Source organism: Sorex araneus, chromosome 1, assembly GCF_027595985.1.
Source record: "Sorex araneus isolate mSorAra2 chromosome 1, mSorAra2.pri, whole genome shotgun sequence".
In the NCBI taxonomy this organism is placed as follows: domain Eukaryota; kingdom Metazoa; phylum Chordata; class Mammalia; order Eulipotyphla; family Soricidae; genus Sorex; species Sorex araneus.
This window is the reverse complement of record NC_073302.1, coordinates 451,168,666-451,194,336: the sequence shown is the minus strand read 5'-3', so window position 1 is coordinate 451,194,336 and position 25,671 is coordinate 451,168,666. Positions and strand designations below refer to the sequence as shown.

Genomic DNA, 25,671 nt, shown 5'->3' with positions numbered 1-25,671 from the left:
GCAGGGAAGATACCCACAGGGATACTCGGGTATAGAGAATATCTGCAGGGAAGACACCCACAGGGATACTGGGCACAGAGGGTACCCGCAGGGAAGATACCCACAGGGATACTCGGGTATAGAGAATATCTGCAGGGAAGATACCCACAGGGATACTGGGCACAGAGGGTACCCGCAGGGAAGATACCCACAGGGATACTCGGGCACAGAGGGTATCCGCAGGGAAGATACCCACAGGGATACTGGGCACAGAGGGTACCCGCAGGGAAGATACCCACAGGGATACTGGGCACAGAGGGTATCCGCAGGGAAGATACCCACAGGGATACTGGGCACAGAGGGTACCCGCAGGGAAGATACCCACAGGGATACTCGGGCACAGAGGGTATCCGCAGGGAAGATACCCACAGGGATACTGGGCACAGAGGGTACCCGCAGGGAAGATACCCACAGGGATACTGGGCACAGAGGGTACCCGCAGGGAAGATACCCACAGGGATACTCGGGTATAGAGAATATCCGCAGGGAAGATACCCACAGGGATATTCTGGTATGGAGAGTACTCACAGGGAAGATACTCACAGGGATACTCAGTACAGAGGGTACCCACAGGGAATACTCAGAGGGAAATGCACAGGTGATGCTCACAGGTGTTCTCTGGTGAATACTCAGTGTCCACACAGGATGCTTTGGAGAAAAGTCACAGGGGGAGTTCACAGGAAACAGTCACGGGGGTGCCCACGGGACACTTACAGGCATTACTCATGAGAGATGCTCTCCGAGGACACTCACAGGAGGATACTCCCGGGAAACACTTATGGGGGATGCTACCAGGGAACACTCAGCAGGGAACACTCCCAGAGAATACTCAGCGCTCACATCCAGAGAAAGCTCGCGTGGACTGTGCTAGGAGATATCCCGAGGGATAGCCTTAGGCAGACTCCCAGACGGCACCAGGATGGCAGCACCCTCTCTGCGCCTCGAACACTTCGGCCAGAGTAAGCCCCTGAGCCTCCCCCCAGGGAGCGCGGGGGCTTAACGGGACTGAGAGTCGCTGACTCGAGTGTGACCCCCAGCTTGCCGTGCTCCCGGGATGACGTCACCCACCACTGGGGACTGTGGCCAGTTTTTCTGGTTGCCCATGTTGGGAAAAAGTTCCAATGAACACCGGCAGGAAAGAAAAAGCCTAAATCAATCATCGAATAAATCTGCCCCGCGTCCAACAAGGCCCGTCTCTAAGTACACAGAGCAATTTAGTCAATTACCATCAATCTTCCTGCCCCGTGATTTGTGGGTGACAGGGAAAGTAATACATGTGAAAGTGGCTGTGATGGCCGCGCCGCTCACCTATTGATGCGTCAGCGTCGGACGCTGAGGGGGCGCCTCTCCACAGACACTCGGGATCGACGGCCAGGTAACCCATGGCCAGAGCCGGCCTTCCAACTCAAATGATAAATGCATGCGTGTTCCCGTGATTCCTTCTCCCCTCTGCTCCTCTAGAGAGACATTCCAGCGGGCACACTTCTCTCCACACACAGGCAAGCAGGAACTCGGGCCGCAGCCTCCAGCACGGCTTGGGGCAGTGTCAGCCTGGTGGTCCGACGTCCTTTCTCGGCGCAAAGAGTGAAACAAGCCCCAGAGGCTCCCAGAACGACCAGCACCAAGGTCACGGGGAGCATCTCAAGGTGGGACGCAGCCTAAACACACGCCGGGCGCGATGTTTGTGCCTTCGAACTCTCAGTAGCCGCTCGGGGAGGCTTTTAAAGCGGAGACGCATCCTTTCGACTCGCCTCCCTTTCCGAGTAATTAAACCCTAACGTATTCTGGAGCCTTCCGCCTTGCAGCGCCACAATCTGTTGCTAAGACCAAAGGCATCAGCTGTGCGCGTCCCTCAGCCAAACGGCACAGCCCTGGGCTCGCAGTGACGCGGGCGGCGGGGAGCAAACAGGCCCCGAGATCATCTGGGGAACGGAGACACGGAAAGGCATGTGCATGCACACATGTGTGCGCGTCTGCGTGGATGCATGGACAGACACGTGTGTGAGTGCCTCGGTGCTCGTGTGCGTGCACGCTGGGTGTGCACGGCATGTGTGGGCATGGATGTGTGTGCATGTGCACGGCCAGCTGTGAGTGCGTGATGTGCACATGTGTGTGCACACATGACTGCATGCATGTCAGCGTGTGGGTATGCTGGCATGGACATGTGTGCACTGTGCATGTGTTGGTATAACAATGGGCTTTTCATACCTGTGCGTGTTTGCAGTGGCGTGTGTGTGTGTCAGTGTTGGTAAGTGAGCCCGTGCGTGTGTTCTGCTGTGTGTGTGCAGGTGTGTATGTTGGTGTGTGTGTATTGGTGTACGTGTGTGCACGTGTGAGTGTGTGTAAGCAAAACCGTTTCCAGAGTGGATTCAGGGCGTGTCAGTCCTCCCGGAGTTAGGCCCCGGCTGGCCAGCCTGGCACACGGCTCTGCGGCGGTGGGGAAAGGGCCCGGCCGCCCGGCAGCACACTCACTCACGCCTGGGTACTGGACACTCACTCACGCCCGGGTACTGGACACTCACTCACGCCCGGGTACTGGACACTCACTCACGCCTGGGTACTGGTACACACACTCACCCACGCCTGGGTACTGGACACTCACTCACGCCTGGGTACTGGTACACACACTCACCCACGCCTGGGTACTGGACACTCACCCACGCCTGGGTACTGGCACACTCACTCACGCCTGGGTACTGGCACACTCACTCACGCCTGGGTACTGGACACTCACTCACGCCTGGGTACTGGCACACTTACCCACGCCTGGGTACTGGACACTCACTCACGCCTGGGTACTGGTACACACACTCACCCACGCCTGGGTACTGGACACTCACCCACGCCCGGGTACTGGACACTCACTCACGCCTGGGTACTGGACACTCACTCACGCCCGGGTACTGGACACTCACTCACGCCCGGGTACTGGACACTCACGCCCGGGTACTGGACACTCACTCACGCCTGGGTACTGGCATACTCACTCACACCTGGGTACTGGACACTCACTCACGCCCTGGGTACTGGATACTCACTCACGCCTGGGTACTGGACACTCACTCACGCCTGGGTACTGGACACTCACTCACACCCTGGGTACTGGTACTGGACACTCACTCATGTCCCAGGTTCTGTTCGGGCCCACCAGGAGCACTGGGTGTCGGGCCCTAGAGAGTGCAGAGCCTGGCTGAGACAGGCTGGAGGGGCCCTGGGGCAGCCCAGGCTTTGCTGACTCCTGGTGGGCGGGGCGGGAAGGAGCAGCTGCCAGGGAGCCCACCCTGAGGTCTGGGCGGGGCAATGCAAGCTCCCTCCTTCCCCGGGGTGCTCTCCACACCCCCGGGATCTGCAGCCCCCCTGGGCCCTGCCCCCTGCTGCCCTACCCCCAGCCCCGGGTCAGCTCAGCCCCTCTCAGCACTGGCCACAAGTGAGTGTATTCTTGCTCCCCCCACCCCTCGAGATTCGGGAAAGTGCTCCTTCAGCCTCGGGGGGCGGGGCTGCCCGGGGACGGGTGTCAGGCCTCCCTCGGGGGTGGCTGGCCGGCCTGAGGGTGGATGCCCAGTGCCCAGCCAGCCAGGTGGCCCCACCTGCACACCCACGGCCCTGGGCCACCTCTGAAAGTCCGTCTTCCAGTTCTGCTCCCTGGGCAGAAGCCAGAGGGCAGCGAGACAAAAGCAAACGCCAGTCTCCGAGCGCCGTGTGCCAGGAAACAGCGGAACTGGGCACCAGGCTGGCCAGGCCCAGGGCCGTGTCCGTCCAAGGGCACAGCTGGGCTTTATAAAGATTCCCGAACCCTGGGACACCTGGATGACCTCGGCCTGGGTGTCCCCGGGCTGAGAACTCCGCATTCATCACCGATAAAAATAACAGCCCGTCTGGGGGAACACGGTGATGGACTAAAGAGAGGAGCCGTCCCGGGCACGGCCGCGCCCCCCCCCCCCGCAGTGAAGCAGGAGATGACGGAGACAGGCGGGGGCCTCCCCCTGCTCCACGGGGGTTCTGGAAAGATCTGCAGGGTGGCAGCCACCCGACTCCCCACACGGACGCCCACTCAGCAGCTCCGGACACCCCCCAGCAGAAAGGGGCCCCGGGGAGGGGCGAGGCTGGGAGGGGCTGCGAGCGGCAGCATCTCTCCGGCGCGGGGCACGTGGGAGTCCCTGCCAGCCCCGGGAGCGGGTCCGGGCCGGGGGCACGTCCCCCGCATCGTGAATCACCTCAGGCCTCAAGGCCGGCATTGGGGGGCCGGACAGTATCCCAGGCTGAGGGTCCGTGGGGGGGTGGGGAGGGCCCCGGGGCACTGGACCGCGCCCAGCCCGGCTGCGCCCACGGCAGCTCCCAGCTTCGCCGGCGGCTCCCAGGAGGCTCCTGGCGGAAGCGCGGGCCGGCTGGCGGGTGCCAGGCCATATGCTGGGGCAGCTGGTGGCTCCTCGGGGACGGGCTAGCGGGCAGCCTGAGCAGGAGTGCGTGGGTCCGGCCTCGGGGACAGGCCCGGAGCAGCCAGCTCTCGGCGGACTCCGGACAGCCCGGCCGGCCGCAGGGAGGCGGGCGAGGGCCGATCCTGTAGGCCCCGGGCTGCTGTGAGGGGCCCTGAGGCCCCGGGAGAGAGAAGCGGGGCGTCCTGCTGGGCCCGGGCCCACCTGCCCGCGCCCTGCGGTACCCACGACCTGGGCAGTGGGCGGCTGCAGCCTGCGCCCGCCTGCTCGGCTCTGCCCGTCTGGTGAGTTTCTGGGGGAGGAGCTGACCTGGCAGGCCCAGGCCTTCCTCCTGGCTCTGCACTCAGTGCTCCTGGGAGGGCCGTGCGGGTGCCAAAGAGAGCGCCAGGGTCGGCCTTGTGCGAGAGACACGCCCCTCAGTGCTCACTCTCCCCCCTCTCCGACTCGGCCCTTAGACACAGCGATGGATTAAAGGTCGCAGCCACTTGGCTCTGGAAACCCACCAGAGTGACAGCGTGGGAGGGCACTGGCCTTGCACGCGGCCCACCCAGGGGTCCCTGAGCACTGCCGGGAGGGACCCCCGAGTACTGCCAGGTGGGGACCCCTGAGCACTGCCAGAGGTGACCCAAAAGTGAACAAACAAAGCCAAAAGGCCTTGGGGGGGGGTGCGACACACAGGACAATGTGCAAATGCTCGGGCCAGCCAGCAGCCTGCAGGGACCCCGAGAAGGGCCGGGGTGGGGGGAGGAAACGCCCCAGGCTGAGGCCGGGTGGGAGAGCACAGCGGGGATGCACCCCAGCCCCCGGGGGAGAGGGGTGAGGGCCCACAGGGCGCCTCGGGCGGGCTGGGCGGACACTCGGCTCCGCAGGGACTCGAGCCGGTACCTGGACTCGGAGTGAAGGACGCAGCTCGGGCAGGAGGGGGGCTGCGACCCCTGACCCCGTCCTCAGCTAGGGGTCGCCCTAGGTCGGATCCACACACAGGCTCCTGGGCCTCCCCCAGGCCCCCCCAACCCCCCAACCCCCGTGCAGCCCGCAGGAGGGGCGTCCCCAGGGTCACGCAGGGCGGGCGGGGCCAGGTCGGAGGGGAGGGGCGGCTCTGAGGGGACGGTCACCTCCTGCCACGGCCCCGGGCGCCCCTCAGTGCCCAGAGACCTTCCGCCGACTGCGGTTCTATTACCCGAATCCCCGTGTCACGGGGCCCAAACGCTGAGGTGCAGCTGGCCCAGGCCAGGCCAGCCCCTGATGTGGGGGCAGGGCCAAGGCCTGACCCCGCGGGGCCACAGCCGGGGGCCGCTCAGGGGCAGCGTGGAGCAGACACCCCGTCTCCACCAGCATCTGCTCGCGCCAAGGCTCTCCGGGGAAACCCCGTTCCAGAGTCTCAATCGGAAATGAAAATGTCAAAATATTTCGAGCCGGCAAAACAATGTTTAGGTTCTGCAGTAATTTTCCCTGCTGGCTCTGACAATCAGGAAATATCTTTGTGCTCCTGCCGGCGCTGCCCGCCCAGGCCCACTCGCGTCCCCTCCTGCAGGCCGGAGGGCCAGGCGGGCTCTGGTCAGCAACGCGGCACGGGGACAGCTCGGGCAGAAGCCCTGCACCCCGGAGAGGGTTTTTCCTTCTCTGTGTTTAAAGGGTAAAGTGTGTTTTAATCTGCTGGACTGGAGCGGTAGCGCACAGGTAGGGCGTTTGCCATGCACGTGGCCAACCCGGGTTCGAATTCTCCGCTCCTCTCGGAGAGCCCGGCAAGCTACCGAGAGTATCCCGCCTGCACGGCAGAGCCTGGCAAGCTCCCCGTGGCAGACTCGATATGCCAAACACAGTAACAACAAGTCTCACGATGGAGACGTGACTGGTGCCCGCTTGAGCAAATCGATGAGCAACGGGACGACAGTGCTCCAGTGTGAATTTCAATCTGCTGCGCTGAAGTCAGAGTCCCCAGAGGCAGGACAGGGTGTGGCCCTGAGACTGGCCAGCCCGAGGGAAGGGCAGCGGAGGGAAGGGCGGGTGTGAGCGGAGGAGGCGGGAGGGCAGCACACTCGGGCTCAGGCAGGCAGAGGCGGCTGCTGGGACACCAGCCCTGTGCATCACCATAGGGCCAGAGCCATCGCCGGAGAAGCAGCCGCAGGGCGGAGATGCCCAGGGGTGCCCTTCCCAGCTCGGGGGCCGCACGGACGCGGGCCCCAACTGTGAGCACACAAGGCCAAGAACACACGCACAGCAACACGGGACCCCGGGCTGTACAGACATGGTCACACCACATGGTTGTAGAGACGCTTCACACCATGTGGCTGTACAGACACGTGTCACACCATGTGGCTGTATGAACGCAGGTCACACCATGTGGCTGGATGGACACGTATCACACCACATGGCTGTACAGATGCGGTCACACCATGTGGCTGTACGGACACGCATCACACCACCGTGTCCTGCTCCTGGACACACAATGTATCTTCTGTGTCCTGAGGAAGCTGGACGAGGGGAAAGACACCTCCCCTGCAAAGGAAAGTGAAGGTGTCTGCTAAGGTGGAGCCCACAGTTCTACAGGCAGTGTGTGGGGACAGCCGGCAGTGTACGGGCGGTGTGCGGGGACAGCCGGCAGTGTACGGGCGGTGTGCGGGGACAGCCGGCAGTGTACGGGCGGTGTGCGGGGACAGCCGGCAGTGTACGGGCGGTGTGCGGGGACAGCCGGCAGTGTACGGGCGGTGTGCGGGGACAGCCGGCAGTGTACGGGCGGTGTGCGGGGACAGCCGGCAGTGTACGGGCGGTGTGCGGGGACAGCCGGCAGTGTACGGGCGGTGTGCGGGGACAGCCGGCAGTGTACGGGCGGTGTGTGGGGACAGCCGGCAGTGTACGGGCGGTGTGCGGGGACAGCCGGCAGTGTACGGGCGGTGTGCGGGGACAGCCGGCGGTGTACGGGCGGTGTGCGGGGACAGCCGGCGGTGTACGGGCGGTGTGCGGGGACAGCCGGCGGTGTACGGGCAGTGTGCGGGGACAGCCGGCGGTGTACGGGCGGTGTGTGGGGACAGCCGGCGGTGTACGGGCAGTGTGTGGGGACAGCCGGCGGTGTACGGGCAGTGTGTGGGGACAGCCGGCGGTGTACGGGCAGTGTGTGGGGACAGCCGGCGGTGTACGGGCAGTGTGTGGGGACAGCCGGCGGTGTATGGGCAGTGTGCGGGGACAGCCCGTGGTCTACAGGCGTGTGCGGGGACAGCTCTTTGGTGGCCAGCGTCCAGTCAGAACAAAGCTTGGTGGGGGCAAGGAACCTTCCTGTCCCGTGCGGCGAGGCAGGCGGCCAGTCCCTGACGGTCCCCCATGGCGGGCAGTGGGCAGCCCGCGCAGCAGCACCAGAGACAGCCCCGGCCAGCCCAGTGCCGGGGGCTCCGGTAGCCCTTTTCCTGACACTAAGGCCCTGCTGTGCCACAGGGCCCAGTGCTGGAGTCACCTGTCACCCCGCAGGACATGGCCTGGGCAGAGGGTCGGGTGGGGCGTGGCCTCCCGGGTGGGCTGTGGGTGGGCGTGGCATCAGGTGGGCGGGGCCTGGTGGGCGGGGTGGGCGGGGCCTGTCAGATTGCTGTGCTGTCCCGGCAGGGCTGCCCATTCGCGGCTCTCGTGGTCAGGCCGTGAGTGCGTCCACAGGCTCCTCACAAGCAGGTGAATGAGCACTGAGCACACACACGCACACGCACACACACACACCCCTTCACTCATGCACACTCACATGCTCACACATTCACACACATGCACTTACCTCCACATGTGCTAACACATATACATGTGCACGTGCCCTTACCTTCACACGTGCTCACACGTACACTCGCATGCACACTTGCCTCCACATGTGCTCACATGCACACACTTGCACACACACTTACACATGCAAACTCACATGCTCAAATGTGCATACACTCACACACCTTCACACGTGCTCACATGTACACATGCACACACGCACTTACCTTCACAGTGCTCACATGTTCACACACTCCCATGCCCAGACACGCACTGACTCGCTCTCATGTGCACATACGTGTACTCACACCAGCCCATACCCGCGCCCTTCCCAGCATGTAGCCCAGACTGCCGTCCCCGCCCGAGCTCTGCGTGTGGCCTCCCCTCCCCCCCCCGTGCTGGGCTCCACGCGAGGGGCGTGTCTCAGGAAGTGCCCCCGGCCCCTGGAGTCCACGGCTGCCCTGGCTTTTCTGGGGGGGCTCCCTGCTGAATGAGCCAACGTGGCCCTGCTGGCGCCTGGCTCCCCTCAGTGCTCGGTCGTCACCTTGCTGACGCCTCCCTCGGGGAAGGCGGTTTCAGTCAGGCCTTCGGGAGCAGCAGCTGCCCTGCCGGCCCTTCGCCCCAGACGGCGTCTCCGGAACGGCCCGCTCTCTCGCCCCTTCCGGAAGCTGTGCCCTCCTGTGCCTCCCACGCCACCAGCAGGACATTCCCGGAGCACAGGCCGAGGTCGGGGCCCTGCCCGCCCCACCCCTGCAGCCTCCCTCCACCATCTGCTCTTGGAGGGCTGAGATGAGGAGGCCGTGGCGGTGGCCAGGATGGGACAGGGCCGCCAGCGCCGGTCACTGCACTCAGATGGCCCGGCCTGCCACCTCCACCAGGCAGGGGGCGGGAGGAAGCGCCCGGCCCGGCTGGAGTCCCCGAGAACCTCCTCTTGGTTCCGGACACTCGGGTCCAGGCAGCGGGGGACGGTCAGGAGTGGCTCCGCAGGCCTCACAGGCCGGCTTCCGGGGGCCCCGTCCATCCCTGCCCCCCGCCGCTCTCGCCCCCTCTAGCCCGCCCCGCACTGGTCATGGCGAGGGCGCCCGGTGAGGTGACCCTGGCTCCCCGCGCACTGACCTGCTCCCGGGGTAGGGTCCCTGCTCCCGGCAGACCTGCAGGCCTGGGCTCGACTCAAACTGGACGGGCCAATGGCCATGAGCCATGCACCCCTGCCTAGTGACTCGACCTGTTTCTGAGCTGAGCCAGCCCCGGCACGATCCTCTCGCCCTATTGCATCGCGAAGCCCCCGAGCGCCCCAGACGCCGCCACTTCCCCGCTCTGATCAGTTCCCCGGGGCGTCTCCCCGATCGTTTGGGCCTCAGAAGGGGACACAGGCAGAACCACGGACACACGGGACACGGGACAAGCCCGGCGCCCGGACCACAGCCCACGTCTCCCGCGAGGCCCCCAGAGGCTCCAAACCCAGGACGGTGCCACGGAAATGGACCAGCCCAGCCCCGTGCCCGGCCCGCACAGAGAGCTAGGGGCGTCCCTGAGGGGGGGTGGCGGGTGCACTGAGGCGCTTTTCAGCAGGGCCGAGACCTGGCGCTGACCCAGGTGCACGCAGGGCCTTGGGTCACCCAAGTGCCCAGGGCCACGCAAGCAGGGTTCAGGCGCAGCCAGATGGGTGGGCCCCGGGGGGAGGGTCAGGCCCGGGGACAGACCAGAGTGGGGCGGGTGCGCCGGGTGATCCCACCGTCCTGGGGGCCTGGAGCTCAGCCCCAGGGCCAGCGGCAGTGGCGGGCCGTGGGTTTGGTGCTGGTGGGGGCTGGCAACGCCTCTGACCTTGGGGAGACCAGACGCCGAGTGCGAAGAGCAAGATCACAGGAGAAAGATCAATGATGAGTTAGACTGCGGCGAAGCAGCGAACAGCCCTGCGCCTCCAATAACACTAATCAGGTCATTAAGAAAATCAAGCCAAGCCAGGGCTGAAGAGACAATTTGCCAAATATTTATTTAACAATAGCTGCTGTTTAGAGGCGTGACCGCTCAGTCCTGCGACAGTGGCCTCCTGCCAGTAAGTCAGCAAAGGGTTTGCTCGGTCCCCTCCGAGATGTCACAGATGGCAAATAAATCCCCAGCGTACCCCATTCTCCGGAAGGTTCCAGATTCTCGCCGAGTGAGGCGGGCACCTAGTATAGGACGGGCAGCCGCACTTGTGGGCATTTCCCCCCAAAGAAACGAAAACTCAGGCTTGTCAGCACACCTTCTCCAGATGGAGCCCTGGCGACACTGAGCAGCAACTAACACGGCTCCGGGATGCGGGACTGGGACAGTGGCCGCGCGACCTTTTCTAAAACCTGAAAACATACAATCTTTTAATGAAAACTAATTATCAAATGCCTCCTTATTAGGGTTATCTTATTTGGGGATATAACTCCCACAACAATAGTGAGTTTTGTGTTGAAATATGGAACGTAATCAAGGTGAAGAGAAAATGAAGTGAAATTCATCAGTTATACAGTTGGGGTGGGGGGCGGGGGGTATACCGGGGATTTTGGTGGTGGAATATGGGCACTGGTGAAGGGATGGTGTTTGAATATGGTATAACTGAGACATAAACCTGAGAACTCTGTAACTTTCCACATGGTGATAAAATAAAAAAAAATTAAAAAATTAAAAAAAAAAACTCAGGCTTGTGAAATACCTGAGTGAACGTTTATAGCTTGATCCAAAACGGCTCCCAAGTAGGCAGAGCCCCGAGGGTCCCCTGTGACTGTCAAGGGCGTCACCCACTGCTGGCTTCTACCTGTTGTGATAAACAGGAGAACCACACGCCAACAGGGGCTGACACACGGGGTCTGCCTGGGGGTCCGGCTCCAAGGACTCTGACCCCGAGACTCTCCCGGAAGGGTTAGGAGCAACAGGACTCTCGCCGTAACCATGCTGCCTGACCCGGCCGGGCTGTTTCACTCACCCAGAGGGCCGGGTGAGCCCCCGCCCCCAGGGATCCAGCCCCAGCAGCCGGAAACCTCCAGGACCCAACGGCCTCCACGCTCACGGGCGCGCCCCACACGCTCGGGCCGAGCCTCACCCACGATGAACCCATTCCGGGACCGCATGGCAGGTCACGGGACACGCCCCACGCATACTCCAAGGCCACCACATTTGACGGGACTCACGGGGGAGGCCACCAACCTTAGGGGGGAGTGTTGTATTATTTTGGCTCGGCTTTGGGGCAAGGGTTGGGGTTCGGGATGGAAACACCCGAAATACAGTGGTGGGAAGGTGTCGTGGTGGTGGGGTTGGTGTTTGAATATTAAATGTGATCAAATATTGCGAACTGCTTTATAAAATAAAAGAAAAAAGAAATCTGACCCTGAGCCCCACCAGGAGTGATCCCTGAGCACAAAGCCGGGAGCCACCCCAAGCACTGCCGGGTGTGGCCCCCAAACCAAAGAGAAGCATCCAGGGGAGACCCCGCCTCGTGAACGCCAACCCGTGCCCTCGGGCCGGCCCTGGGGGCGGGCTGGCTTAGCGGCCGGGGACAGTGTGGGGACGAGGCTGCCCGTCCGCGTCAGGGCCACTCGGCTCCGACGCTCATGGTGCGACACTCTGGGGCGGGGAAGTTTCAGGAATTTCCCCCAAATTATACCTCCACAAAGATGGTCCAAAATTAGAAGAAAAACAGACAGAAAGAGGAGAGTGTGAGCCCAGCACTGTGGGACCCCAGGAGCAGCCCCCGCCCGAGGCCGCGCAGCCTGGCCTGGCGCCCCCCACGCCCCCGCCCGCGCTGCTCCCCGGGACTGAGAGCTGGTCTCGGCAAGACGCAAGGCTGAGAGCGACGCTCGGGTCCGGGCTGGGGGACCCAGGAGGGGGCATGTGACCCCGGCACCACAGGGTCCCCGAGTCCCCCATGAGTGACCCCTGAGCACAGAGCCCAGAGTGTGTCCTGAGCCCGGTGTGGTCCTAAAGCTCTCCTGGCGAGGGGTGGCACCCACGGGGCACGGCACCGCTTCTCTGTACAGACCCCGCCAGCAGGGGGGCCCAGCCGACGTCTGCGGGGCTCTGGATTCAGCCAGGAGCGCGGGGCGCTCTGAGGATGGGGCATTCAGGGAGCTGCCCCGGCACAGCCTCGAACCCGGGCCCTGCCCCGGCACAGCCATGCCCCCGGGCCCTGCGACAGTACAGCTGTGCCCCCGGGCCCTGCCATGGCACAGCCATGCCCCCGGGCCCTGCCACAGCACAGCCATGCCCCCGGGCCCTGCCACGGCACAGCCATGTCCCCGGGCCCTGCCACGGCACAGCCATGCCCCCGGGCCCTGCCCCGACACAGGACGCGGGAAGCCCCAGTCCCGCGCGGCCACAGCCAGGCGCGGGGCGGGGGAGAAAGGCCCCTCGGGGAAACGTCCTGGCTGCTGCGTGTGATGTTTATTCCGGAAAAGGTAAATATGTTCGTTCCTTTATATAGCTTTGCCGCGGGGCTGGGTGGGCGGGAGCTGCCCCAGCTGGGGTGAGCACTCGGAGGCAGGAGCAGAGACGCAGGCCCGGCACACTCGGGCTCCGGGCACTGCCCGGGCACCCCAGCCCCCAGGAGGAGCCCCGAGGCCCCAAGAGTTAGCCTGGGGAGGAGCTCGGGGCCACTCTCCCCCTCCGAGGGCAAGAGCAAAGCTCCGAGCCACCCAGCACTAGGGACCCTCTGCCCCCGCCAGGCCCGGCCTGCCTGGCCCCTCCCTCCAGGCGGGGGGGGGGGGAATGGCCTGCAGACCACTAGGCTGCCCGTCCCGCAGCTTGGCGCCCCCCAGGGCTCAGGGGTCGCCCCTCCCAGCACCCAGCGCCCCCCGCCCGCTGTGACTCCGTCTCGATTTTGTCTCTGGGTTTCCGCCCCCTCGGCCCTGGGACGCAGGAGAGGACGCGGCTCAAAGCTGGGCCAGAGGGGGCACGGGGGCGGGGGTCGCTGGTCTCTGCCCTGACCCTGAGCAGCTGGCCGTGCGGGCTTGCTCACGTGTCCCCGCGCGGGGCCTGTCACGGGCAGGCCAGGACCAAGGCGTGCGGGGTCTGAGCCGGCCCGCAGGCCTGAAGGTTCCCGGGGCGGGGTGGGAAGGGGTCTTCACCCGCCGGGCCAAGGGTCCCTGCTTGAGCTCCGGGCTCGGCCCCTCGCCCCCCGTCAGCGGGTGACAAACAGGTTGCTGCCCCGGCGAGAAGGCCGTCCGCAGACACAGACCGAAGGTCAGTCGGGCCGGGGACAGTAGGACTTGTGCTCGCGGACAGAAGCACCCAGACCCCAGTGGACTGTCCAGGGCGGGCCAGCGGGTGGGAAGGTGCCCACAGCCGCCCCTGCCTCTGAGCCTGCTGGACTGAGGGAGGGAGCTGGGCCTCGAGCCTCATGTCCACGGGGTCGGCCAGCTCCAGGGACATTCCCGGTGACCGTGGTGGGGTCGGGCCAGCTCCAGGGACACTCCCAGTGACCGTGGTGGGGTCGGGCCAGCTCCAGGGACACTCCCGGTGACCATGGTGGGGTCGGGCCAGCACCAGGGACACTCCTGGTGACCGTGGTGGGGTCGGGCCAGCACCAGGGACACTCCCGGTGACCGTGGTGGGCGGCCAGCTCCGTACAGACGCCCACACTCACCCTGTGGCCTTACACCCGGCCTGCGACAGCTAGCGCAGCTGTTCAATGACTCAGAAAACCTCGGGGTGACGTGGGACGGGCCCCCACGAGTGATCGTGGTTGAAGGAGCCGCAGGTCAGCCAGGGGCCAGGCTCTGGGGTCCCGGACGGGTGGAGCCGGGGCCTTCCCCATGGCCAAGCAGAGATGACTGTCCACTCCGGCCTGGACGGTGGGAAGTGCCCCGGGCAGGCCCACCCCACGTTTCTCAGCTGAACCCGCGGCGTGGTGGCAAAGAGACGCTCTGGGAAGAGGCAGCCTGGGCCCTGCGGTCAGAGAGACCCTCTGCCCCGGGAGGCTGGACGCTGCGGCTCAGGCCCAAGGCTGCAGGCCGCGGCACCAGGAGAGGAGCCAGGGAAAGGCAAGGCCGGACGCAGCGCTGACCGAGCAGGAGGCAGCTGGGGGCTCGGGGCTGGGACTACCGCACGGAATGGCCCCTTGGCCACAGAGCAGGAGTGACCCGGAAACAGCACAGGCGAGACCACCGAGGAGCCTCCCAAAGGCCAGACGGGACCCTCCGAGCCACCAGCACAGGCCCTGCCCCTGCCTGGGCCCCCTCCCCTGGGCCTGCCTGCCCGACCCGCAGCCCTGCACCCCTGCACTTGGCGAGGGCCCAAGTCCCTTCACCATCCGTCCACAGACCCACGCCCCCGGACAGACCCCACGGCACAGCCCCGACAGACGCCACGTCCCACGGGCCTTGGGCCGGCACGGGACAGACCAGGGTCTCCACAGCCCGGAGCAGGCGAGATGACCCCAGCCCTGCTCTCCGGGACAGGCTACTGACCTCAGCGTCCCGCAGGGCGACCATTTCCACTGCACGCCCCGGTGTCCGCCGCGGGCCACCCGCTCCTCTCTGGCCAGCTGGTTGCAGGGGGCAGCTCGGGCCTGGAATCAGCCGCCAGGAGGGGAGAACAGCAGGACGCAGGGGCGGCCACTGGCCCGGAGAGGGGACCGTCCTGCAAGCGTCCCTTGCTTCCAGTTTGGTCTCCTAGTCCTTAACGAAGACGGGCGTGCACGTCCTCGGAGGGTACGGGGTGTGCGAACCCCCCTCCGGAAGACGGCCCAGCCCCTCCCCCCCGCCTCACCCCGTTTTTCTGCACAGCCCTCGCCTCCCCTCGCCTCTCCTCTTTCAGAACACGCTGCTGGAAGTGCTGCAATTTTTAGTGCCTCTAAACCCTTCTAAGCACCGAATTCAAAGAGCTATTTTGGCCGCTGAAATGTAACAGGAAAGTGAATTTGGGTCCAGGCTGGGAGGAGGACGCTGCAAGGGTCTGCCAGCCCCTGTCAGGCCCCCTGCGCCCCCCAGCCGGTGCCAGCGCAAAGAGGCCCCAGCCCACGGCCCCGACAGCCCCGGGAGCCGCGGGTGGGACCGGCCCGTCCTGCCCTGTCCCCGTCGGCACTGGCAGGAGCCCTCGACCCTCCTCCCCCGACTCAGGGCAGCGGCCACTGTCCTGTGGACCCCCGGGCTGGCTCCTTCCCTGGAACAGCCCCAAATCCTCACTGCACCGAGGCGCAGGGAAGGGCGGGGGGGGCTGGGGGCATGTGGACGCCCCCCCAGCACCTCCCGGCTACCCCGGCCCGAGGCTCAGAGACGCGGGGGCACGACGGCCCTGAGCAGAGCTGGGGGGGCAGCAACCTGGAGAGCCCTCCCTGCGGGGGGGCCGGGGGCCTTCCCCGTCCCTGCAGCCCACGTGTCCTGACGGTGCTCGCTGAGCCCTCGCTGGCCAGCCTGGCCTCTGCCGTGCCCCCGCCTCTCTCCCGGGCAGCTCCCGAGAGTGCCCTTGGCCTCGTGGTCACTGTCCCGAGGGCCGGACGTGAGGAGCAAAGCGGCCTCAGCTTCAGACCATCAGCGACGGCCGGGGAAGGCGCTTTCCTTGCACCCTGGAGCCACAGGGGTGATCCCTGAGCACAGAGGCAGGAGTCCGCCCTGAGCACTGCTGGGTGTGGCCGCCGAGGCAGAAAACAAACAAACCTGGTCTGAGCCAGCCCGAGGACACCCAGGAGCACCCGTGAGGCGGCGCCGGATGCAGGGGTGGAGCGGGGGGGGGGTAAAGGTCGACCCACCCCAGGAAACAGGCATCAGGAAAGTCCTGGGAGGGGTGCCTTGTGGGTCAGGAGGGTGCAAGGGACAACTGGGAGAATGTTCCAGAAGGAAGGACCCCCCGCCCCTCAGGGAGATCCCAGGGCAGCCGCACGGAAGTCTGGTGGGGCTGACACGCCCCAGAGGCCTCGGGCTGGTGGGACCAGCTGAGGTCACAGCCATGGCCCTTGCCCGGGCAGGGGGGCCCGTGGGTGTCCAGCCTCCTCCCGCAGGGCCGACCGGCAAAGGGGCCGAGGCCTCTCCTGAGACCCCCGCCCCGCCCCCCACCAACCCCCCCCCACCGCTGGGAGCTCATTCCGGACGCTCCCTTGCTTGAGGGAACGTTTTCAGTTTGTTCCTTCTTTGGGGGCCACCGGGCAGTGCTCAGGGCGTCCTCCCGCCCTGCACCCAGGGCACCCGGGGGTGCGGGGAGCCAAGCTGGGCGCCTTAGCCTGGGGCCTCTCCCGGCCTGGAGAAACATCCTGTGTCTGGGATGGCAGCTGGGAGCCGCCTGGAGCCGCACCCTCACGCACACAGGCCGGGCCGGCCCTTCCTTTCAGACAACACCCGCCTGGCCGCCTAACTCGCCGCCGGCAGGAGGTGCGGACTCGGGCACAGCACCCAGCACGGAAGCAGTGATGCCTCCAACACCGAGGGACAGCACAGCCTGGCCAGGGGCCACGGCTGAACACAGGCCCGTCCCCAGCACCACAGGGGCCCCAGCACCTCCAGAACCACGAGGGCTCTGAGCACTGGGCCAGGAGGGGCTTCACAGCACCACTGGGGCCAAGGAAGGGAAGGAAGAGAAGGAAGAGGGCGAGAAAGGGAGGGAGGGAAGGGAAGGAGAAGGGAGGGGAAGGGAGGGGAGAGGAGGGAAGAAGGGAGGGAAAAGAATGGCGGAAGGAAGGGAGAGAGGGAGGGATGCGGGCGGGCGGGCGGGTGGCAGGAGGGAGGGAGGGGCTGGAGTAGGACGTCCCCGTCTGCCCACGGCCCGACTATCCCAGACACAGGAGTCGGGGAATCTCTCTCCAGCGCGGGAGGGAGACTCGTGGGTAAGGCCCAGTCGGCTTCCTTGGGGGTCTGATGCGACCCTGAGCGGGACAGGGCCTCCCCTCGTCCAGAGGGGCTGGGCGGGTGTTGGTGGCCAGTACCCGGTGTCCCTTCCTGGCCCTCTGCCCTGTCTCTGGATGCCTCCCTGTCCTCTCTCCGCTCTGGGCTCTCCTCCACGGCCCACCCGGGCGGGGTCAGTGCGGCCCTGGGCCCAGCCCTGCAGAGTCCAGCACTGCCAGCCCGGCCCTCCTGCTCCCTCGGCTCCCAGACGCCCACGGACACTCCCTCTTCACGCGCCAGTCAGTGCCAGGGGTCCCGGAACCGCTCCGGGCTTGGAATGTTCTGGATGGCACCCGAAGTGCTCCGGGAGTGCGTTAGCCGTCATTAGCATTGTTAATCCAACGGGAGTCTGAGCAATCTGCATAAGAGCGTTAGCGTGGTCTCCTTTCCACGGAAGGGGGAGGAAGGAGCCCTTTGTGGCGGCCCGGTAATAGAGACTTCTCCGCAGTAATTAACATTTCCTAGATGTTTAAGAAAGTGAGTCATTTATTTAAAATAATCAGAGCCAAAAATAAACCCGGAGAAGCTCGGGGCGGCAACTCCGCTCTTCCCCGGTCGTACGAGCACGGCTCAGTCGCCTCTGGCCCGGGACCCCTCGCCCCAAGTGAAGCTGCAAACAGTCTCGCTGGGGGGTGGAACCAGGTGAGGGTTTGGGGTGCAGGAGGGCTGAGGACTGGGGTCCGGCCCGAGGGCTCGCCGAGTCCCGAGAGACTCGTCACTCTCTCGTGACCCAGACCTGAGGCCCCGCCAGGCACAGCCATCCCACTGGGAGGGGCAGGCGCCATCTGGGCCAGTCCGCTCTGCGCAGGACCCCCGCCCGCGGCTCCCCTCCTCTCTCGGTGAGGCCGGGCCGCAGCACAGGGAAGCCCGTAGGCCCCGTGGATACCTGGCCTGTCCTCGTCACGGGTGATCAGACATGACAGCCACGGGTCCCCAGAGGGGCGGGTGTGGGGCAGCGTGCACCATCCCTCAACCCGGGGCCCCAGAGTGCACAAGTGCACACCCTCCTGAGCGACACTCACACACGCACACCCTCCTGAGTGGCACTCACACACGCACGCCCTCCTGAGCGGCACTCACACACGCACACCCTCCTGAGAGACACTCACACGCGCACACCCTCCTGAGCAACACTCACACGCGCACACCCTCCTGAGCAGTGCTCACACACGCACACCCTCCTGAGCAGCACTCAAGGCACACACCCTCCTGAGCAGTGCTCACACACGCACACCCTCCTGAGCGGCACTCACACACGCACACCCTCCTGAGAGACACTCACACACGCACACCCTCCTGAGCAGCGCTCACACCCGCGCACCCTCCTGAGAGACACTCACACACGCACACCCTCCCGAGTGATGCTCACACACGCACGCCCTCCTGAGCGACACTCACACACGCACACCCTCCTGAGTGGCACTCACGCACGCACGCCCTCCTGAGCAACACTCACACACGCACACCCTCCTGAACAGCACTCACACACGCACACCCTCCTGAGCAGTGCTCACACACGCACACCCTCCTGAGCAGCGCTCACACACGCACGCCCTCCTGAGCGGGACTCACACGCACACCCTCCTGAGTGTCACTCACAAGTGCACGCCTTCCTGAGCAGCCTTCACACGGGGCACACACGAGTGCACATGCCCAGCGGCAGGAGGCTGGGGCAGCTGCCCGAGTCTGGCCTGTCCTGGCATCCCCACTGGGCACCCACTTTCCGGCCCTGAAAGCAGCGCCCCCCGCAGACGGCAGCACCAGCGCCCGTGCAGGGGCTGGCACTGGGGAGGGGGCTTCCGGCAAGGCGCCCACCCAGGGCCGTCAGTGTACACACCAGGACGCGGTCAGGGGACGCACGAGAGACCGGTCGGGGAGCTGCCCTCAGGGCACGGGGTCGGGGCTGGCAGCGGGCTCGGCTGCTCGGGCTCCTGCCACTGGCCCCGCACTCCCGGCTCACGGGCACTGTGCCACTGGCAGGGCCGAGAGGCCGGTCTCCCGCGCAGGGCTGGCCAGAGGAGGGACCCTGCCAGCCCCGACTCAGCTCTGCAGAGAACCACAGGTGCACTGGGCCCCTCTGCCCCTCGGCCTGTCTCCTCTGCTGCTCATCGCCTCTCTCCTGCTGCTCCCCGCCTCTCCCCTGCTGCTCCCCACCTCACCCCTGCTGCCTCCCCATCACTCACTCCCCTGCTCTCTCTCTGCCTCTCCCCTGCTGTCTCCCTACCTCTCCCCTGCTGCTCCCCGCCTCTCCCCTGCTGCTCCCCTCCCCTCCCGCCTCACTCCTGCTACTCCCTGCCTCACCCCTTCTGTCTCCCCACCTCTCCCCTGCTGCCTCCCCATCACTCACTCCCCTGCTCTCTCTGCCTCTCCCTGCTGCTCCCCGCCTCTCCCCCACTCCTCCCCACCTCATCCCTGCTGCCTCCCCATCACTCACTCCCCTGCTCTCTCTGCCTCTCCCCTGCTGCTCCCCACCATTCCTCTGCTGCTCCCCACCATTCCCCTGCTCTCTCTGCCTCTCCCCTGCTGCTCCCCGCCTCTCCTGCCTCACCCCTGCTGCTCCCTGCCTCACCCCTGCTGTCTTCCTACCTCTCCCCTGCTGTCTCTCCACCCCTCCCCTGCTGCTCCCTACCTCTCCCCTGCTGTTTTCCTGCCTCTCCCCTGCTGTCTCCCCACCTCTCCCCAGCTACCCTTGCCTCTCCTTGGCTGCTCCCGCTACTCCCCTCCTCTCTCCCTACCTCTTCCCTGCTGCCCCCACCTCTCCCCTGCTGCTCCTGCCTCTCCCCTGCTGTCTCCCCGCCTCTCCTCAGCTCCCTCGCTTCTACTCGGCTGCTCCCTGCCTCTCCTTAGCTGCTCCCCGCCACTCCCCTGCTGTCTCCCGCCTCTCCCCCGCTGCTCCCCTCCTCTCCCCTGCTGTCTCTGCCCTGCTCCAAACTGCTCTCTGCATCTCTCCATACCCGCGAGCCACACGCCGAATGCTGCAGGGAAACGGCTCCGGCTTCCAGCTGCCCGACAGCAAATGGGGACCTTGAAGCCCAGCCCCGCCCAGCGCGTCCCCCGGCCGCCCCAACAGCAGAACCCGAGACACAGACGCACGCCCGGGCTGCGGGCACAGCAGCAGGACCAGAACACGCACACACACGAGTGACACACACGCGTGTGGGTGTGTAATATGTGTGCTGCGCACAGTGCTGTGTGCACATGCGTGTGTATGTAAGTGAGCATGGTGCTGTGTGCACGTGTAAGTGCACGGTGCTGTGTGCATGTGCACGTGTGTATTCCGTAGGTGAGCTGGGTGCTGTGTGCACGTGCGTGTAAGTATACACGATTCTGTGTGCATGTGTGTGTGTAGGTATGCATCATGTGGCTGTTTACACATGGGTATGTGTGCAAATATATGTTGTACAGGCACACGTGTGTACTACATGTGCACTACTGTACGCTGCTGTGTGTATGTCTGCTTGTGTATGTGCATGGTGTGGCTGTTTGCACACAGGCATGTATGCAAATGTGTTACATTGTGCATGCACGTGTGGACTAGATGTGTTTGCTGTGGCGTGTTTATGTGGCATGTGTGCACGTGTGCGCAGGCTTGCATACATGTGTGCATGTGTGTGCACGCATGCTGTATCGTGATCCATGGGTGGCACACTGAGTGGGTTGTCGGAACCAGGGTCCCACCAGTGCCAGTGAGAGCCTCGGTGCTGACAGCCTGGTGGCCTCTGGCCTTGGGCAGTGCAGGAGTCCCCCTGGGGCAGCCTGCTGGACCCTCGCCACGCCGGCCTGCAGCTCACCTGCCAGGGGCAGCCCCCCCCCTCACCGGGAGCACAGGAGGCAGCACTCGGCCCTGCCGCCTCGGACACTCAGCTCAGCGTGTCCCGTGTCCCCCAAGGCTTGGGCTCAGCGTGTCTTGTGTCCTGCAAGGCCTGGGCTCGGCGTGTCTTGTGTCCTGCAAGGCCTGGGCTTGGCATGTCCCGTGTCCCCCAGGCCTGGGCTGTTCCACGCAGTTTCCAGGCTGCGAGAGGAGCCGCGTGAGGCTGCAGGACACCGGCTGGCGTCGGGGAGGCCCCTGCCGCGTCAGGTGACCCAGATGGTGACCCTGAGGGAGCGGAAGCTTCCGCCTCACTGCAGGAGCCTCGCCTGAGCTAAGGAGGCGCCGGAGGTTAGGGTTCCCCGGAGAAGAGGAGATGGTGGGCCCGGCCCTAAGGAGTCCCTCTCGGCCCGGCCTGCCCAGAGCCGAGTCTGAGGAGCACCCACGCGGGAGACGCAGAGCCCCGGGGACCGGCCACGGACAGCTGGAGCGAGTTGGCAGCAGCCAGCAGGAGGGACACGCAGTGAAAGGCCAAGACGCTTTGTTCTGGGCGGGGGCAGGGCAGGGGCACGGCGGGGCGGGGGCCCAGGTAACGGCTTCGCTGGAGATGGTTTATGACTCATGGCCAGTCTGGGTCTGGCCAGGCCTTGCTGGAGCCCGTGTGTGTGTGTGTGTGTGTGTGTGTGTGTGTGTGTGTGTGTTTCTTTTCTTTTCTTTTTCTGGGGTGGGGGCACCCCTGGTGGAGCTCGGGGGTCCCTCCTGGTGGGGGTTGGGGCCTTATGCGATGCTGGAGATATTCCGGCACCTTCCGGCTGGGCCGTCTCTGGGGCCTCTCCTCAGTGCCTCCGTCCACCTCTGAGTGGCCGTTACCTGCAGACCTGCCCGTGCGTGTCCTGCCCGCTGGGATCCCGCCGTGTCCCAGGAGGGGCCCGGGGGCAGCTCACGGACTCACAAGTGGACAGTGCTCCGGGGACCAGCCCCTCCGGGGGCAGCTCACGGACTCACAAGTGGACAGTGCTCCGGGGACCAGACCAGAAGCCCCCTCCTGCCGCCACTTCTGTCCTACCTTCCCTGTAAGTCTCAGGGACCCTCCTCGAGGGTTCTGCCTGGGGCCGGCCCCTGCAAGCAAGCCCCCTGCCCGCTGGCCCCAGGACACCTGCACGGCAGTGCCGGGCTGGAGTGGCGACGATGCTGTCCTGGGGCGGCCCCTTGGCCCTCGAGGCCGCACCTCTGCAGCCACCTCACACCTGGGGCGCTCCGGCCGGGGCTCTGCCCGCCTCGGGGTCCCGACAGACCCTGCCAGCCCACGCCTGCCCGGCTGCCCGCGGCCAGTCCCGGACCCCTCGGTCTCTCCCACCCAAGTGGGTGTGGCCCGCCCCCTTCCGTGAAGGCAGCCCCCGGCACCCCCAGGCAAGCAGGAGGTGCCCCCAGTTGTTCCGGAGGGTTCCCCTCCTGCCAGGTCCGCGTCCCCCCCTGCACACGGCTCCTCTCCAGAACTGGGGGTCCTGCCCTGTGTGTCTGCGCAGAGCAGTGGACCGTGTCCACGGCGAGGGCGGCCCCTGAGCTGGCCTTTCTGAGCGTCCGCTCGGTCTCCACGGAGCAGCTCCCGGGAAAGGCTCCCGTGGGCAGGACATGGGGAGGGGGAGGCTGCGTCCTTCAGGGAGTCCCCAGACGCCGCCCCCGGCTGCTGAGGAAGGGGCAGCGCCGCTGGGGGAGGGGGGTGCGGAGGTTTCCGATGTAGATCCATGAAAATGCGCTTGTTTTGGTTAGTGTTTGGCCAACAGAAAAAACTCAAGGTTCTCTGGGCTGACTCCTGGCTCTGTGCTCAGGGCTGACTCCTGGCTCTGTGCTCAGGGCTGACTCCTAGCTCTGTGCTTGGGCTGACTCTTAACTCTGTGCTTGGGCTGACTCCTAGCTCTGTGCTCGGGCTGACTCTTAGCTCTGTGCTCAGGACTGGCTCCTGGCTCTGTGCTCAGGCTGACTCCTGGCTCTGTGCTCAGGGCTGACTCGTGGCTCTGTGCTCAGGGCTGACTCGTGGCTCTGTGCTCAGGGCGCAGTGGCGTGTGCTGCGGATGAAACTCAGTTGGCCACGAGCAAAGCGGGATCTAGACACCCTCGTCCTGACTCCAGCCCTGCACACGCACTGTTTTTGTCCCAGCCAGCCGGGAGCGGCCTTGATTTCTCTCCCTGCGCAGAGTGCATCTGGAACGGGGCTTGTTTTGTCCGGAAATTCTCGCAGTGCGTGAAGCAAAGTTTATGACGCAGACTCTGGCTAAGACCCCAGAGCGGGGCGGTGGACGGGCCCCCCGACACAAGCGACTTCTCCACCTCGTGTGTCAGTCCCCAAACAAGACTCGGCCGTTTCCAGCCAACTTGCCTTTTCCCGATCATCTGTCAGCCGAGAAGGCCGGGCAGCTTGGCGCGACAGACCGAGTGTTCACCGCGGCTTCTGGGCGCAGGCGGCGGCCCACGAGGGTGCAGGACACGAGCACCCGGGGGAGAGGCGCCGTCACGACAGGCTGTGGCACGGCTGTTGCCGGCCTGGTGATTCTGGACAACGTGGGCCACGCCAACGCCTCCCGTGGGCCGGAGAGGAGCCTGAGGGTGAGCCAGCCCCCGGGCACCTCCCAGAGCCCCGGGCAGCCGCACCGTGTCCCGGCTGCCCCCGGGGGCGAGCCACCCCTCCTCATGTGGTGGGTGCGTCACCTGAGGCCCCGTGGGCTGGGACCTGCCATCCTGCCCGAGAGAGGCCGGCAGGGGCAAGGCCCCCGGGGTCACCACGTCCCGCAGGCGGGCTTCTGCGGGCAACGTCCACCCGGCGCCACTGCAGGGGTACAGCGAGACGGGGACAAGCCAGGGTCCCTCGTGACCGCCCCCGCCGGACAGACGCAGCCTCGGTGTTCTGTAGGGCCCCGGGCCCGGCCTGCTCAGCGCTGCCAGTCTCCTCCCTGGGGATCCTCGCGACCCTCGACCCTCTCCTGGGTTGGGCTGGGCCTTTCCCCTCCTCTCGGAACCTCGCGACCCTTGACCCTCTCCTGGGTTGGGCTGGGCCTCTCCCCTCCTCTCGGAACTTCCTGAGCTTCCGCAGGAAAAGCTCCAGGGCCTCTAAGGAGGACGGAGCCCGAGAGCGTGGGGGCAGCGCGGCTCGGGTCCGAGTCAAAGACGCGTCTCGCTCCTGCGAGTGCGGCCACGGCACAGCGTCTGCGTGGCCAAGCCCTCGGGCTGGGTCTCGTCGGTGCACAGGGCCTGTGGGTTCCTCCCCACACGGGAAATCACGGCAAACCGCATGACGGCGAGCGGGCAAATGGCTGACCCCACGGCAGAGCCCCGGGGTCGGCGGCCCGGAGTCCAGCCCGGCAGCCAACAGGTGTCCTGCTGCGGGGGTGTGGCCAAGCTTGGGGGGGGGTCCCCGGGACCGTCCCTCACCACCTGCCCCTCTCTGGTCAGGCTGTGGGAACGAAGCCCTGGCCGGGCTCCCCCAAACACACCCCACCCCTGCACGCGCACCAACGCGCTCTGGGGCTGCTCTGGTCCCCCAACACCCCCCCCCCCCGCAGACTCCCGGCACACAGGCCCAGCACAGACCCCCACACCAAAGCCTGGGGTGACCACGCTCTCTCCAGAGCAAGATGGCTGGCCCTGACCTCTGACCCCAGAGGGGGTGCTGGACCCCAGAGACGCTGGAGGGGGTCCCAGTGGCCAAGTTGTCCAGGCAGAGAGTCCAGCCCCGAGAGGCAGGCGCGGGAGTGCTAGTTTTGGTGGGCTCTGCTCACTTTCGGGGGGCTGTGCCATTGCTCTGCCGCCACCTCAGTCCAGGGGCCACACACTGCAGGGCCCGAGAGAACCCCCACAGCTCGGAGCCTAGGAATGCAGCCCCGGACCACCAGGGCTGGCTCCAGGCCTCCTGTTGGTTTCTCCACATCAGCGTGGAACCGCCCCCCAAACCCTTCCTCATCTCCCGCCGCCCGAAGCTACCAAGCCCCGGAGCGGAGGGCTCGGAACCCCCAAAGTTGTGGCAGGCACCGATGCTCGCCAGCCCCCGGGGAGAGCCTGGCGCGCGGGGGTCGCGGGCAGCGTGGGTGCGCGGGTGCGGTCACCGGGAGAGGTCACTGAGCGGGCGGGCTCCCGGGACGGGACCCCCGCCGAGCCCCCACGCCCTCGCGAGACTCACCATCACGTTGCCCTGCATCTTGGCCGTCTTGATCATCGCCTTTTCCTTCATTTTGCGCAGGTGTGACCCGACCGCTCGCCCGGGAGGAGAAACTTAATCCATTGTCCGGGCGGCGCCGGGCAGCGCAGCGGGCCCGCGGCGCGGGGCGGAGTTGGCTTCGGAGCAGAGGGATTGTTTCTGGGCCGTCTCGGTCCGGCGCTCGGTCCGGCCGGGTCCCCTCGGCCGCCTCCCGGCGCACACGCCCGCGCTGGGTTCCCCGCGCGGTGCCGGCAGGGAACGGGGCGCGGGCGGCGCGGGGCGCTGCGGCTTCAAACAAAAGCCGGGCGCGGAGGCGGCACCGCGCGTCCACTCGGCCGGGCCTGGGCAGCGCGGGGGGCGCGGGGGCGCGGGGGCGCGGGGGGCGCGGGTCCCGGCGCGGAGGCGGCGGCGCCAGGGGCGGGCGCGTGTGTGTGTGCGTGCGTGTATGTGTGTGTGTGTGTGTGTGTCCGCGCGCGCGCACGAGCCCGGCCACGCCGCCCGCCTCTGGGCAGGACCCGACCAGACCCCGCAGCGCCGCGACAAGGTTAGGGGGTCTGGCCCGCGGCGACCCCGGCCCGAGCGCTCTCCCCGCGGCTCCCGCAAACGTGCCCTCGGGTGGCCGCCGCC

The 25,671-nt window shown here is 66.0% G+C and overlaps 1 protein-coding gene across 2 annotated transcripts in view; it reads right to left on the bottom strand.

Moving 5' to 3' along the window:
• DPP6 (dipeptidyl peptidase like 6) overlaps positions 1 to 25,234 on the bottom strand; it is a 216,754-nt gene extending 191,520 nt beyond the window's left edge. The window contains exon 1 of one of the 2 annotated variants that reach the window (XM_055120728.1): positions 25,027 to 25,234. In XM_055120728.1, coding sequence (XP_054976703.1) covers positions 25,027 to 25,077 — 51 coding nt within the window. In that variant the 5' untranslated portion in view covers positions 25,078 to 25,234. Of the gene's footprint in view, positions 1 to 14,641; positions 14,681 to 25,026 lie in introns of those variants that run through there. The other variant, XM_055120801.1, reaches the window with a different exon arrangement.
• Positions 25,235 to 25,671: the final 437 nt, after the last annotated feature.